The 14,311-nt window shown below is 42.9% G+C and overlaps 1 protein-coding gene across 2 annotated transcripts in view; it reads left to right on the top strand.

Moving 5' to 3' along the window:
- The window catches only part of FYB2 (FYN binding protein 2), a 104,489-nt gene that overhangs the window by 29,904 nt on the left and 60,274 nt on the right, over nt 1-14,311 (top strand). For both annotated transcript variants that reach the window (XM_060206269.1, XM_060206268.1), the window contains exon 2: nt 10,105-10,822. In XM_060206269.1, the coding sequence (XP_060062252.1) occupies nt 10,105-10,822 (718 nt within the window). The remainder of the gene's footprint in view (nt 1-10,104; nt 10,823-14,311) is intronic.

Raw genomic sequence — 14,311 nt, 5'->3', positions numbered from 1 at the left:
GAGGGTTGCAGAAGGTAGAAGGTCTGGCTTCTGTAATTGCTTCCTCGCTGAACATGGGCGTTGACTGGTCGGTCCATACTCCCAGTCTGCCTCTCTCTTTCCCTAGTAGGATGGGTCTCTGGGGAAGCTGAGCTCCAGGACACATTGGTGGTGTCTTCAATCCAGGGAAGTCTGGCCGGCATCCTGATGACACCTGGAACCTGGTGACTGAAAAGAGAGTTAACATACAAAGCCAAACAGATTGTTGAGCAATCATGGACCCAAAGCTTGGAAAAGTGGAGAGCCTCTCATTCATTCAGGAGTTCACTGCAGTCATGTTTCCATCAGGACATTATTTTGCATTTTCCATGAAAGGGTTTTTGAATTGACAGAGATCACCAAGAATGCTTCCATCTGTCATTCAGAACTCTGCTCTCCTTACTATTGTTTGCCATTTTCCTCATTGATAGAGCCCACCCCTTCTTTGTTTTTCTCCTAATGACCCACAGACCTCTTTCTTCACAGTATTTTTTATTGATTTCTACCCATCACTCTAATCTCACCACACACTCTCTTACTTTAGCCAATTCAGTCTTAAGCCCTCAACAACCATCTGATAATAAGCTTTCAACTAGTAAGTGGCTGATATGGCTTCTAAATGCTTTATGTCTAGTTATTGAATTAATCCTTCGTACAACTGTATTCATTTCCTCATGTCATTTTGGCCCATTATTTAGCACAATTTTATAACTTGAAGTGGCACAAAGTAACTGAACTTCTGGAGATCAGTTATCTAAAATCAAGGTGTTGGCAGCCTGGTATTCATTTTGTAGGCCCTAGGGAAGAATCTGTTGCCTTTTCCAGATTGTGGAAGCTACCTGCATTCCTTGGCTTCTGGGCCCCTCTTCCATTTTCAAGATCATCAGGGAACATCTTTAACACCAACCTTCTAATTCTCTTAATTCAGTGCTGTGAATCTCCTCCTCTGCTCTTACAGTACTTTTGAGTTCTTCTAACATTTGCCCTTCTTCCGTGGCCAGTCAACAGCGTCAGGTTGAGCCTGATGTAAAGTTTCGAGACCTCCTTTGAATCTGGAGAGGTGGCAGTCGTTGACTATGTGGGTCATAGTCTGTCTGGAGCCGCAGGGGCAGTTCGGGTCGTCTCTGGCTCCCCAACGATGGAACATAGCGGTGCACCAGCCATGGCCTGTTCGATAGCGATTGAGGAGGGCCCAATCATAACATGCCAGGTCAAAGCCGGGTTGACGCTTGCAGGGGTCTGTGATGAGGTGTTTGTTCTTTACCTCAGCTGACTGCCAACTCTGTTTCCAAGAGTCTGGAACAGAGAAGTTCAGTGTAGGTGTAGGGGACCAGATTGGGTGACGAGACATCAAGCGTTGGACAGGGTGGGCAAAGATATCCGCGTATATTGGCAGGTCCGGTAGAGCGTAGACGTGGGAAATGAACTTAGATGATGCCGCATCCCGACGAATATCTGGCGGGGCGATGTTGCTAAGAACTGGCAGCCATGGAACTGGGGTGGAATGGATGGTTCCAGAAATTATCCTCATGGTGGAATATAATTTGGAATCGACCAAGTGGACATGGGGGCTACAGAACCATACTGGGCACAGTATTCTGCAGTGGAATAGCATATGCCAGAGATGATGATCGTAGTGTGGAAGCGCTCGTGCCCCATGAGGAGCTGGCCAGTCTTGCAATGATGTTATTCCTCGCGCCCACCTTTGCTGCAGTTTTTATGAGATGTTCGTGAAATGACAGGGTGCAATCGAGAGTAACGCCAAGATAGACTGGCTGGGCTTCATGCCGGATTCTCATATCGTCAAGCTGCACATTAAGCTCACGCGAGGCCGAGGCATGGTGTAGATGGAAAACAGATGATACCGTTTTTGCAGTGCTAGGGATTAGTCGCCATTTTTTACAGTAATCAGATATCAGAGACATGTCTTTCGTGAGTGTTTCCTCGAGGATGTCGAACTTGGATGCCTGAGTTGCACAGCAGATGTCATCGGCATAGATGAACTTCCTTGAAGAAGTTTCTGGGAGGTCATTGATGTAAATATTAAATAGCGTAGGAGCCAGAACAGAGCTCTGGGGGAGGCCACTTGAGACTAGTCTCCATCTGCTAGACTTGTCACCCAGATGTACCCGGAATCTTCTGTTTTGGAGAAGAAACGATATAGTGTTGGCCACCCATGGAGGCAGGCATCTTGAGATCTTGACTAGGAGACCACAGTGCCAGACCATGTCATAGGCTGCTGTGAGAACAACAAAGACAGCACCCGTCTTTAAATTCTTCTGGAATCCATTTTCAATGTTAGTTGAGAGGGCCAGGACTTGTTCGCAGGTAGATCTTCCTGGGCGGAAACCAGCTTGGGCGGGTGATAGGAATTTCTCTGTAAGAGGAGAAATTCATTACATAAGCAGCCTCTCGAGTTTGTAACACACGGAGAGGAGAGAAATTGGTCTATAGCTGGCGGCCAGTGTTGGGTCTTTCTTTGGTTTCAAAACTGCTATTATCTTCGCACGACGCCAAATTTTGGGCATAGATTCAGATTCCAAGATGTGGGACAGGAATGTAGTCTTCCTCTAGCATTTACCCTTCCTCCATAGCCAGTCAACAGAGTCAGGTTGAGCCTGATGTAAAGTTTCAAGACCTCCTTTGAATCTGGAGAGGTGGCAGTTGTTGACTATGTGGGTCATAGTCTGTAGCCACTTCTTTGCCGTGGGGCCCAGGTTAAGAATGAGTTCTGGGGTGATGTTATCATAGCCAGCAGCTGTTCCCGGTTTAACCCTCCTCAAAGCGTCTTCCAGTTCAGACAGTGTAAAGGGAGAGAGTTTTAGAGATGGACAAGATAAACGGAAGTGGGATGACCACTCATGGGAAATTTCTCTTTTCCAGACTGGGTCGATCTTAGCATGTCCAACTTGAATTAGGTGACTGGCCACTGAGTTTGGAGATACGGGAGGATGGGAGACAGGAGAGGGTTGGCTACCGGCACCCAGACTATAAAGAAGCTTCCAGGCCTTCCTACTTGAGTGTGTGAAGTTCAAACTTTCTGTGAGTTGTTGCCAGCAGGCTTGGCGTGCTGCATCCAGGGAGGCAATGAGATGGTCAGCTACATCTGGGTCGCCCGACTCATCATACTGCTTTAGTAGTTGCTCGCATTCAGCATCAAGACAAGGCATATAGTTAGCACGTCTCCCACGAGGAATGGCTTGGGAAGCTGCTTTGAAGATGGCTTGGCGGAAGCGCCTGTAGGAATCTTCAGAGGGGATAGAGTTAATTGGAATTGCAGGAATAGATTTGTTGGTAAGATCACTGAACAGACACCAGTTTGCTTTCCGAAAGTTCCATCTTAGTTTCTCCAAGCACAGAATCAATGGGAGCTGGAGACCAATGTGGATGATAGCTGGGCGGTGATGACTGTGCGGGAAGATCTTGAGAACTTGTCTCGTAGCGGGAAAGGCTTGGCCGTTGACTGTGCTAATCCAGCACAGGTCGGGTGACGAGTCTTTATTCCATCTAGCACTGTGAAAAGAGCCTGGCTGTTTGGGATCGTATAATAGGGAGAGGTCATTCGCTGAAGCCCAGTCGGCTAAGATAGAGCCGTCAGCACGAGTGGAGGAATATCCCCAGTCTTGGTGATGACTATTAAAGTCTCCAACGTAAACAGCTGGGTGATTCGGGCTAGGCAGGACCTCATTATCCCATGAGGCACTGGGAGGCTTATATACATTGACGAGCTGAATAGTTCCAATAGTAATGGAGTCGTAGAAGGTCAAAGAGGCCGTATGGTAAACGTCCGCAAGATACGATTTGGCATAGATGGCTCGGCCGTGTTTAGGATGGAGATTATAGCATATTAAATCAAATCCACTGATGGTGACTCGAGCAGCTTCATCGACTGCTATATGTTTCTTGTAGGCAAATGACATCTGCCAGATGCTGTATCGCCAATTGACCAATAAGAACGCGTTTGGCAAAGGACAGCCCTCAACATTAAGTTGGAGGACTCGAAGAGCAGGACCAACAGCTTGAAAGCTGTCAGGAGCTGCTTGTTGCTGGCTTTGAAAGTGACTGGGACCCATGTGGATTCAGTCGGCTAGGAAGGATCGTCAGTTTCCCCAATGAATGGGTACTCACGGGATGCACCATGGGAAGGTTGATCCAATGCATACTTTTGAGTAATCTGAAGCCACTCCAATAATCCAGGATAATCTTCCTTCTTGAAGATCTTTATCTTAATCATATCTACAAAATTGCATTTACCAGCCATAGTAACATAAACAGGTTTTGGTAAACAGGGATTGGGAAGTAGACAGAGGATTTACTCTGCCCATACAACAAGCTTACATAGTGGAATGTAAATAATATCCCAGATAAAACAACACGAATAAGGAGATTATATATTTTTTGTTGTTGTTTTGTTTTTTCAGGGCCCTAAATCTAGTATACTTACAATTAGAATTTGAACAATTTGACACTTCACTGTAAGGGCTATCTTCTTAATCTCTGCTCGGGGCTGGTGTGGTGGTACACCTGGTTGAGTGCACATATTGCAGTGTGCAAGGACCCAGATTCAAGCCCCCAGGCCCCACTTATAGGGGAAAAACTTTGCAAGTGGTGAAGCAGTGTTGCAGGTATCACTCTGTCTCTCTCCCTCTCTTGCTCCCAAACCCTTTAAATTTCTGAGTGTCTCTATCAAATAAAAATAATTTTAAAAAAATCTCTCTACACACCAATAAACTGAAAACTCCCCACCCAAATTTCAGATCTCACAAAGATTTACATACTTAGCTTTCTGTCAGACGACTTCCCTAAAACTGCAACTTATCACATGCAAAATTGGGCTTACCATCTTTCACCAATACTCTTGTTTTTGTTACTTGATAGGATAGAGAAGTTGAAAATGGAGGGGGAAATTGGGAGAGAGAGAGAGAGAAAGAGAGAGAGATACCTGCAACCCTGCTTCATTACTCATGAAGATTCCACCCTGCATGTGGTTGAAGCTGGGCCCTAGCACCTAACAGCATGAGCGTGCAGTGGTGGTGTGCCATTGCCTGGATGCCCTTTCCCAATACTTTTATCTCCATGCCTGTCTTGTTTCTGGTACTACTTTCAATGTAGAAACATAGGTCTTATTCTAGAATCTTTACTCACTTTTCCCTCAAAGTCAGTCAGTTTTCAGGTCTAGTCCATACTACTCTCCACACATGTGCTTGTTTTTCATTTTATTTTTTTTATTATCTTCATTTATTTATTGGATAGAGACATCCAGAAGTTGAGAAGGGAGAGGTGATAGGGAGAGAGACAGAGAGACACCCGCAACACTGCTTCACCACTCACAGAGCTTTCCCCCTGCAGGTGGGGACTGGGGGCTTGAACCTGGGTCCTTGCACATTGTGACATGTGCACTCAACCAGGTGCGCAACCACCTGGTCCCTTGTTTTAATTGTGTATTAATGTTTTAACATTGTTTTACAAAAGTACCAGTTTTCAGACACACATATAGTGCTTATAGGGCACCATGACCCTCTTAGACTCTTATCTGTTGCCCTTTCTATTTCTGCCAACATTACCTAAGTTCACTCTATCAGTATACCTACTGGACCATTGTATGAGTCTAATTGGGTTTTGGTCTCTTTTAAAAAGAAACAGCAATATTTATTTATTTATTTAGTAGGCTAGAGAGAAATTGAGAGGGTAAGGAAAGATAGGGAGAAAGAGTGACACATGCAGCACTGCTTCACAGCTCAGGAAGTTTCCCACCTGCAGGTAGGGACCAGGGACTTGAAACCAGACTCTTTGTCCATGCTAATTTGCATGCTCAACTGGGTGAGCCACTATCTGACCCCACTTTCTGGTCTTTAATTTTCATGAAATTGCCTTGTGCAGAACTCATCAGCAGTTCCTCATCCACTCTGAAGATTAAACCCAGCTACTTTAAGGAGACTTCTAATTTTACCTCTAGCATCACATACTGACCATCAAGACTCTTCACAAATACAGAATTACTCATTCCTTCCATATCCATCATGCTGTCTCATATCGCCATGCCTTCTTTCTTACCTTCTTTCTCTTGGAACAGCCTTTTCAACTGTTCTTTACTCTAACCATCTGAGGTGAAGAGTCTCTGGCAAGACTGGTTTGTACCTTGAGCCTCTTAACTCTGTCCTCGTAGCTGACATCAGGATGTATACTTCACTACTTCCTATAAGGCATGAAATGAGGGGGCAGGTGGTTATGTATCTGATTGAATATACACATTACAGTGCATAAGGACATGGGTTCAAGCCTCCAGTCCCTACCTGCAAGGGGAAAACTTTATTAGTGGTGAAGCAGTGTTGGCAGGTGTGTTTCTCGCTACTCCTGTCTATCTCCTCCTTCCCTCTTAACTTCTTTCTGTATCCATCCAAAATAAAATTTGTAAGTGAACAGTTTGTGTCTACCTTGCTTGTTCTGTGAGCACCCAACCATGAGGAATTGTCTTGGACACCCTAGTTCCTGACACATAATGGGAAATATTTTGAGGTGATACAAAATAACAAGCAGGAATTTGCTGTTGCTTGAAATTGCCAAGAAGGACAGGGATTTCAAGTAGAGGAAACAGCACATCCAAAGGCACAGAGACATGGAAGAACAAAATAGATTTGGGGAAATGTAAGACATACAGGGAGATCAGAAAGAAGAAAGCTTATTAGGGAGAGGAACAATATTGTGTCAGGAAATTACCAGGGCTGGGTTTGGGAAGGGCCTTATGTGTTGTGCGAACAAGTTTTATCTTAATTCAAAAGCTTTGGGGAAGCCAAGCTTAAGTATTTTAAGCACATGCTTATTATTACCAGATTTGTGTTTTAAATCAAATTTATCTAATAGCTGGGTAAGTGGTGGATTAGAAGGGCCCAGAGTATATACAGAAGGACAACAAACACACTACAAGTGAGGAAGACTTGAAGGGAGAGGCAGTGTCATAAAGAAGAGATGAGTGAGGAGTCGGGCAGTAGCGCAGCGGGTTAAGCGCAGGTGGTGCAAAGTGCAAGGACCATCGCAAGGATCCCGGCTTGAGCCCCTGGATCCCCACCTGCAGGGGAGTCACTTCACAAGCAGTGAAGCAGGTCTGCAGGTATCTATATTTTTCTCCCCTCTCTGTCTTCCCTTCCTCTCTCCATTTCTCTCTGTCCTATCTAACAGCGACATCAATAATATCAATAACAACTACAACAATAAAACAAGGGCAACAAAAGGGAAAATAAATAAATTAACTAAATAAAAAAATGAATAGATGAGTGTGAACTTAGGACATGATCAAGTCACTGGAGGTTGTGCAGTGGTAGTATATCAGACTTGCAGGCTTGAGGACCTTCAAGTCTTAAGTTCAGTCATCACCACCACCATATGTCAGAGCCTAGCAGTGCTCTAGTCCCCCCCGCCTCTCCCTCCCTCCCCTCTCCCTCTCTCTCCCCTTCCCCTCCCCCTCCCCCTCTCTCTTTCTCTCTCCTATCTCCACACACACTCAGTTGTCAGGTAAGTCATGGTGCATTTTTGCATAGAAAAATATGTCATGTCTTTTCTGACAAACCAATATGTGGTGTTTTAAAGGTTTTAGATCAGTAGCATGTAGATACTGAATAGCAGTAGGTTCAAGGAAAATGAGGCATGGCTATACTGTTATGTCTCTGTAGAGACCTCTCGGCTCATTCGAATGCAACTTGCCTTATACCTCAACAGTCAGGTATGGTTGGTGAATTAGAACATATCATATCTGTTTCCCATAGGAATAAAAATAAAGCCCAAATGCTAGTACTATTAGGGGCTTTAAAAATTACCTAGACCAAACCCCCCCCTTCATTTGATAGGTGACTGAAACCAAAGAAATAAGGGTACCTCTAAAATTCAAGGAAAGGTACCTAGTTACTTATTAGATCTTTAACACTTGCCAAACACTTGTCTAATATTTTCAAGTGTATCTGCTTAATTACTTATTTGACATTAGAATATAGTAAATATCAGAGCCCCTGACTACCTAAAACATGTGTTTAGCACATACAGTAGACACAGTTGAAAGTAGTGTTCTGATTACAATCGGGTTTGCTTCCTACTGAAAGAATGATCTTTGCACAGGACTTTGATTTGGAGGTCGTCAGTCTGTCATTTCCTGTGAGGGTTTACTTATGTAGTCTTCTCTACAGAGTCTGTCTAAGTCTATCAAGTGCTAACACTGGAGTTTGTGTGATTTTTAGATAGTGGGGAGCTAAAAGTAAGCATCATATTCCTCAAAAACTACTAACTACTAGCTCCCACACATCTATAAAGGAAGCCACTATCTAAAAAGCCATGCCTTGGTCTACTGAGCACCTCTGCCCATCCCCTACACCTGTACCACTGCCTCCCATATCCCTGTGCCCCCACCCATATTAAGGGAAGGAGAAATTATGTTGAATTGTGCTATTTGTAATGTAAAAGGTAACCTTAGCAATTTGTAGAGAAATCAGTGGGTGGTGTGTATATGTATATATTTGTGAGGAAGGGAGACAAGGGGTGGTGATGAGATGAAAGGAGAGCATGCTTCCAAAAAAAAAAAAAAATCTCCCAGACACCTGTTTCAGTATTTGTTCAGTTTCACTTCCCTCCTCAATCTTCAGCTGGCAGGTGTGAGTCAACTATAAATACGGTAAGCTCACCACTCAGCAGGCAAAATGGGAAGTCACCATCATGGAGTTACACACAAAATGTAAACCTTCAACATTATCAGAAGATAGTGGTTCTTAATTTTGAAATGGCCCCATTGGGTGTTTAGCTGAACTCAACTGCAACTCTTCCTGCCTCCTAGGAAAATAAATTAGATCTAGTGGGGGGAAAAATGGGGTGGAAGCTGAGGGAAGAGACTTGAACTACAGTCAAGGGTAATCCTACCTGCTCAGCACAACCCAACACATAATCCTGAGCATATGCCAAGGCTCAGGTTCCACTGTTTTCATATCCTGGATTTTATGTGATTTTAGAAGGAAGAACAAGACGTGCAAAACAGTGTAAACATGTAATAGAATCATTTAATCTTATAGTGTTTTTTAAATTTTATTATCTTTAGTTATTGGATATAAGCAGCCAGAAATCAAGAGGGAAGGGGGAGATAGAGAGGGAGAGAGACAGAGAGACACCTGCAGCCCTGCTTCACCACTTGCAAAGCTTTCCCCCTGCAGGTGGGGATCAGAGGTTCAAACCCAGTCCTTGCACATTGTAACATGTGTGTACAACTAGGCGTGCCACCCCCTGGCCCCAGGCATAGACTTACTATATATCAGGAACTGTGACAGACACTTCACATGTGGTAACTTACAATTCTACCACTTGGCCAATTATTTTTATCTACTTAGAGATCATTTCAGTTTCCCAAAGTTTTTGCCTAGGTAAGAGAGAAGAGTTGGAATCTGAACACAGGTCTGTCTGGTTCTACAGACTACCCTTTTAAATATACCAGGGTTTAGAGATCCATGGGTTCAACAGTCAAGTTACAAAAAGCTACTTAAGGAGAAAGAGAAGAAATGAGCTCTAGCTGTCATATGGGGGGAACTCCTGGTAGAGAAACTGAGTGTTAATATTACAAGAGAGCAGCTTGCAAGCAGTTGAGGGCAAGTACATAGACAAAGTTGGGGTGGTGGTTAAGTACATAGTTGTAGAAAGACTCTTCAATAAATCAGTTTGGTTCAAAGGTAGTTGGGCTGGGAGATCATGACTCCATTTTCTTTAAGGTCATGATTGCACCATATTATTAAGAACCTTGAATACCATACTAAAGAATATCAAAATAAAGGATATAGAATTTATTTATATTGGGAGAGAGGAGTCATCAAATGTTTATATCAAAGGATATCAGCATCTGTTAAGACTTTATATGCTGTGGAGAAATTAATCACAAATGGAGAGTATCGCAGAGGAAATAACTGATTACATTCCATCTCACATAGGCAATAGGACTGCTGTCTAATTGTACCCAGTAGATGAAGATGGTTTAAAATCAATGCCAAAAGCCCCTGACAATGCACAGAAAAGTCAGCTAATCACAATGTTTATCCCTATTAATATTTTTGTTTTCTGCTTTAGGAAGGGTTAAGAAATTTCCAGGAACTTCGAGCCAAATTTCAACACCTGGATGTACCATCTCTTTCAAGACCTATTAAATTCCCAGCAGGCATTTCTGCAAAGGGTAACACTGGAAGCACACAATCAACCGGAACCTTGGTCAGTGGGACACCCCTCTCATCCAACCATTGGCGCCTGCCATATTGTCCTAGCAAGATGTCTCAGTCTCTTACATCTCAGAAAATGAAGGTGACCCAACAAAGTGAGAGGCAGAAATGTTCTAATTCCTCAGAACCTCCAGGAATATCTCTGGATCCTGCAGGGAATTCACAGAAGACTTCTCTGCTGTTGAGTGTAAATCAGTCAAATGCTAAGACAGGAGATGAGGAGAAAGTAATAGTGGCCAACGACTTCAGAGATAAACTCTGGAACTGGGAGAAGGTTTCATCTCAGAAAAGTGAGGTGTCTTCAGTCTTTCTTGTGGCCAGTGGTGGAAGGAAGGCATTTCATCTGGAAGAGCAAAAAAATGTGGGGGTTATTGCAGAGGAGCCCAGGAAACATTGGGAAATAAAAGGAGCCCAGACCCTTTCTTCCCAGAGGCCTTGGATGGCCAAACAAAAATCACTTGTTCCCTCTGAAGATTCCACTTCTCTGCTTTCTCACCTTGGTCCTGATAAGAACTCAGATGCAAGGATCTGTCAACCTATCTATGAGAGTGAGCTCATCATTGAAGTCCCTGGTAAGAAATAGGCTCTCCACAGGCCTGAGGAAAGTCACTTTCTTTTTCTGATTTAGAGCCTGCTGATAGGGTATGGTCACGTAGGATCAAATGAACATTTGCTTCAGACTAATATAAATAGGTTTTCTAGGGAGTCAGGCAGTAGCACAGTGGGTTAAGGACCGGCGCAAGGACCAGTGTAAGCATCCTGGTTTGAGCCCCTGGCACCCCATCTGCAGGGGAAGTCACTTCACAGGTGGTGAAGCAGGTCTGCAGGTATCTATCTGTCTTTCTCTCCCCCTCTCTGTCTTCCCCTCCTCTCTTGATTTCTTTCTGTCCTATCCAACAATGATGACATCAATAACAACAATAACTACAACAACAAAACAACAAGGACAACAAAACGGAAAATAAATAATAATTTAAAAATAAATAAATAGGTATTCTAGTCCCATCTGCCAAATTGTAATTTCTCATTTGGATTACATGTTAATCTCCTGGAATTATGTTAAGCAGTATGAGGAAAGTTGGATTTGAATACTAAGTCTATTTCTTTCAAAAAGCATGGATTGGAGCAATTTGCTTAATTTATTAAAGTCTAGTCCTCCTATAAATCAGATCCACTACTAATTTTTCTCTATCTTGGTAAATAGCACAGTCATCTTTCTAGTGGTTTATCCTCCAAATCTAAGAATTCCGTTTGGACCAGAGAGAGAGTTGACCAAGTCGGTCGTAAGCCTTGCCCCTGAGCACGTAGCCTAGGCTCAGCCCCTACCCAGCATCATGGGAGGTTCTGTGGCATTAGAAGTTGCTCTGATGCTGCAGTGTCTCTCCATATGTTTGAGTGAAAAACCAACCAAGGGCAGTAAGATTACACATGTGCAAGGCCCCATTTCAAGATAAAAAAAAAAAGAAAAGAAAAGAAGAAAGAAAGAAAGAAAAAAAGAAATAAATATGTTTAGATGTATGCTTTACTCCTTTGTCCTCGCTCTCTGCATCCAATCCATCAGAAAACTCTTTGTTTCTAGCCCCAGAATGTGTTTGGAATCCTTTCACTTTTGTCTACTATGCATTCTGCCCTTATTCATCCTACAATCATTCCTTGCTTTAACCAATATGACCCAACTGTTGTCCTGCTTCCACCTTCTGACCCTCTTATATATTTTTCATTTTTTAAATTTTTATTTATAAAAAGGAAACACTGACAAAAACCATTGGATAAGAGGGGTACAACTCCACACAGTTCCCACCACCAGAACTCTCTATCCCATCCCCTCCCCTGATAGCTTTCCTATTCTTTATCCTTCTGGAAGTATGGACCCAGGGTCATTATGGAATACAGAAGGTGGACGGTCTGGGTTCTGTAATTGCTTCCCTGCTGAACATGGTCATTGACAAGTCAATCCATACTCCCAGCCTGTCTCTCTCATTCCCTAGTGGGGTGGGGCTCTGGGTAAGCGAGGCTCCAGGACACATTGGTCGGGTCGCCTGCCCAGGGAAGTCTGGTTGGCATCATGTTAGCATCTGAAACCTGGTGGCTGAAAAACGAGTTAACATATAAAGCCAAACAAATTGTTGACTAACCATGAACCTAAAGGCTAGAATATTGCAGATGAAAATTTTGGGGTCTGTTTTATACATAATTAGTTGGCCTATTTTAGCTACATTCAAAGAGCCTGTGGCTATACTAGTTTTTTGTTTATTTCTGAGCCTGACATCTGATATACAGGTGGATCTGATTTATTGTCTGGAAAGATGATGTCATGGCTGGAAAAAGGCCCAGAAATCTGGGTCAGGGAAGAGAGTAACTCCCAAATATGGGAAAGGTGTATAAATATTGTTCACTATAAACCCTATTGATTTGATCTGATCTGGAGTCCATATTCAGCTTAGGAGCCTATGTGACCTCTGCATCCCTGTAGATCTGAGCTCACATTCTGTGGTCATGAGTAGGAACATTCCAAGCTGCCCCAATTTCAGGACCCATCTTCCTCAGGTGGAACATAGAGTATGTTGTCCAGCCTCCCTTCAGTTTTTTCAGTCCTTAACTTTGATAAGAGTAGCTTTGGAGTGACTGAGGGAAGTATAATAGGAAGTAGATGAGGAGGGTATCTAAGTCTAAGCAGATACTATTTCATTATGAACTTTATGGTGGTTTTTTTTTTTTTTTAGGCCTTTCTACTTGCTTGCTGCATATACTGACTCACTGCATAGTATTGTGTACTTTTGCTTTCAGGTATATATTTTGCCTAATTTATGGATACATGTGAACATCAGCTCTATCTCATGGGACCTGATCTATATGTAGGTTTTGTAACTTTGTTAGGAAGTTAACCACCTGAAATGGAATTAGAGAATCCTATTAAAGGAAAGGTCTCACCCGAGTAATGAGGCTGAAGGGTTGACATTCCACGCCTGATGTCTCTGGACACAGAAGTGAAGTATGCTGAGGTGGTACTTGTTGCGTTGATTAGGTTGGGATCAGGAGATGCAATATTATTTGGTATGAATTGAGAGAGACATGCAGAAAAGTGAACCCTACCCTAGAGGTTCCAGGACTGGGGGAAATATAGGCTCTATAGAGGAAGTGGGAGGTTCTTGCTGTCTTAGGGTTTAAGAAGGCAATAGATATAATTATTGCTGTAATCAAATTATTTGGCAATTGGGTTAACTTTGAAAATCCCTTTGTTAGGATTTGCTGTATCATACACAACAACACCATAATTTATGTTCTTTGACATTATTTGTATATAGCTGTGTCTTATAGACACCACCAGTTGTGTCTGTTCTCCCTAGTCTAAGCTTTAAGAGAATCAACATTTCAAAGACTCAGGCTATAGTCTGTGCATTAAAAAGTTTGAGACATCAATGAATTTTCACCCCCTCTCATACTAATAAAATAGTGATTTTATATGACTATAAGTTAATAAGTTTGTACATAAACACCATTCCCACCACCAAAAGACTGTGGCCCATCCCATCATCCCCCCCGCCCTGTCCCAGTGAAACAGTACATCTTCCCTCACCCTCAACTCAGAGATTTTTACTTTGGTGCCCTACTCCAAACTCAGTCATATCTTGCTTTGAGTTTCCCTTTCTGTTCTTCTTTCTCAACTTCTGTTTATGAGTGGGATCATCCATATTTGTCTTTGTCTTTCTGACTTAGCTCACTTAACATAATTCCTTCTAGCTCCATTCAAGATGGATCAGAGAAGGTAGGTTCATTATTCTTAATAGCTGTGTAGTATTCCGTTGTATATATATACAACAGCTTTTTCAGCCATCCATCTGTTGTTGGGCACCTGGGTTGTTTCCTCCCTAGCCCCAGCCCCAGGATGCAGAATGGTCGTCTAAAGTGTAAACCAGACCACATCACTGCCTGTGCTCATTTTCATCTCCAACAATATTCCCATGACTCATGTGATTTGGTCTTGATCTATCTGTCTTACCCTTTCTTTCATCACACCAGTCTTCTTTGGTGTACCTTAAAAATACTAAGTTGGTTCCACC

This window comes from Erinaceus europaeus, chromosome 13 (genome assembly GCF_950295315.1).
Source record: "Erinaceus europaeus chromosome 13, mEriEur2.1, whole genome shotgun sequence".
In the NCBI taxonomy this organism is placed as follows: domain Eukaryota; kingdom Metazoa; phylum Chordata; class Mammalia; order Eulipotyphla; family Erinaceidae; genus Erinaceus; species Erinaceus europaeus.
This window is presented reverse-complemented; position numbering and strand designations above follow the sequence as displayed.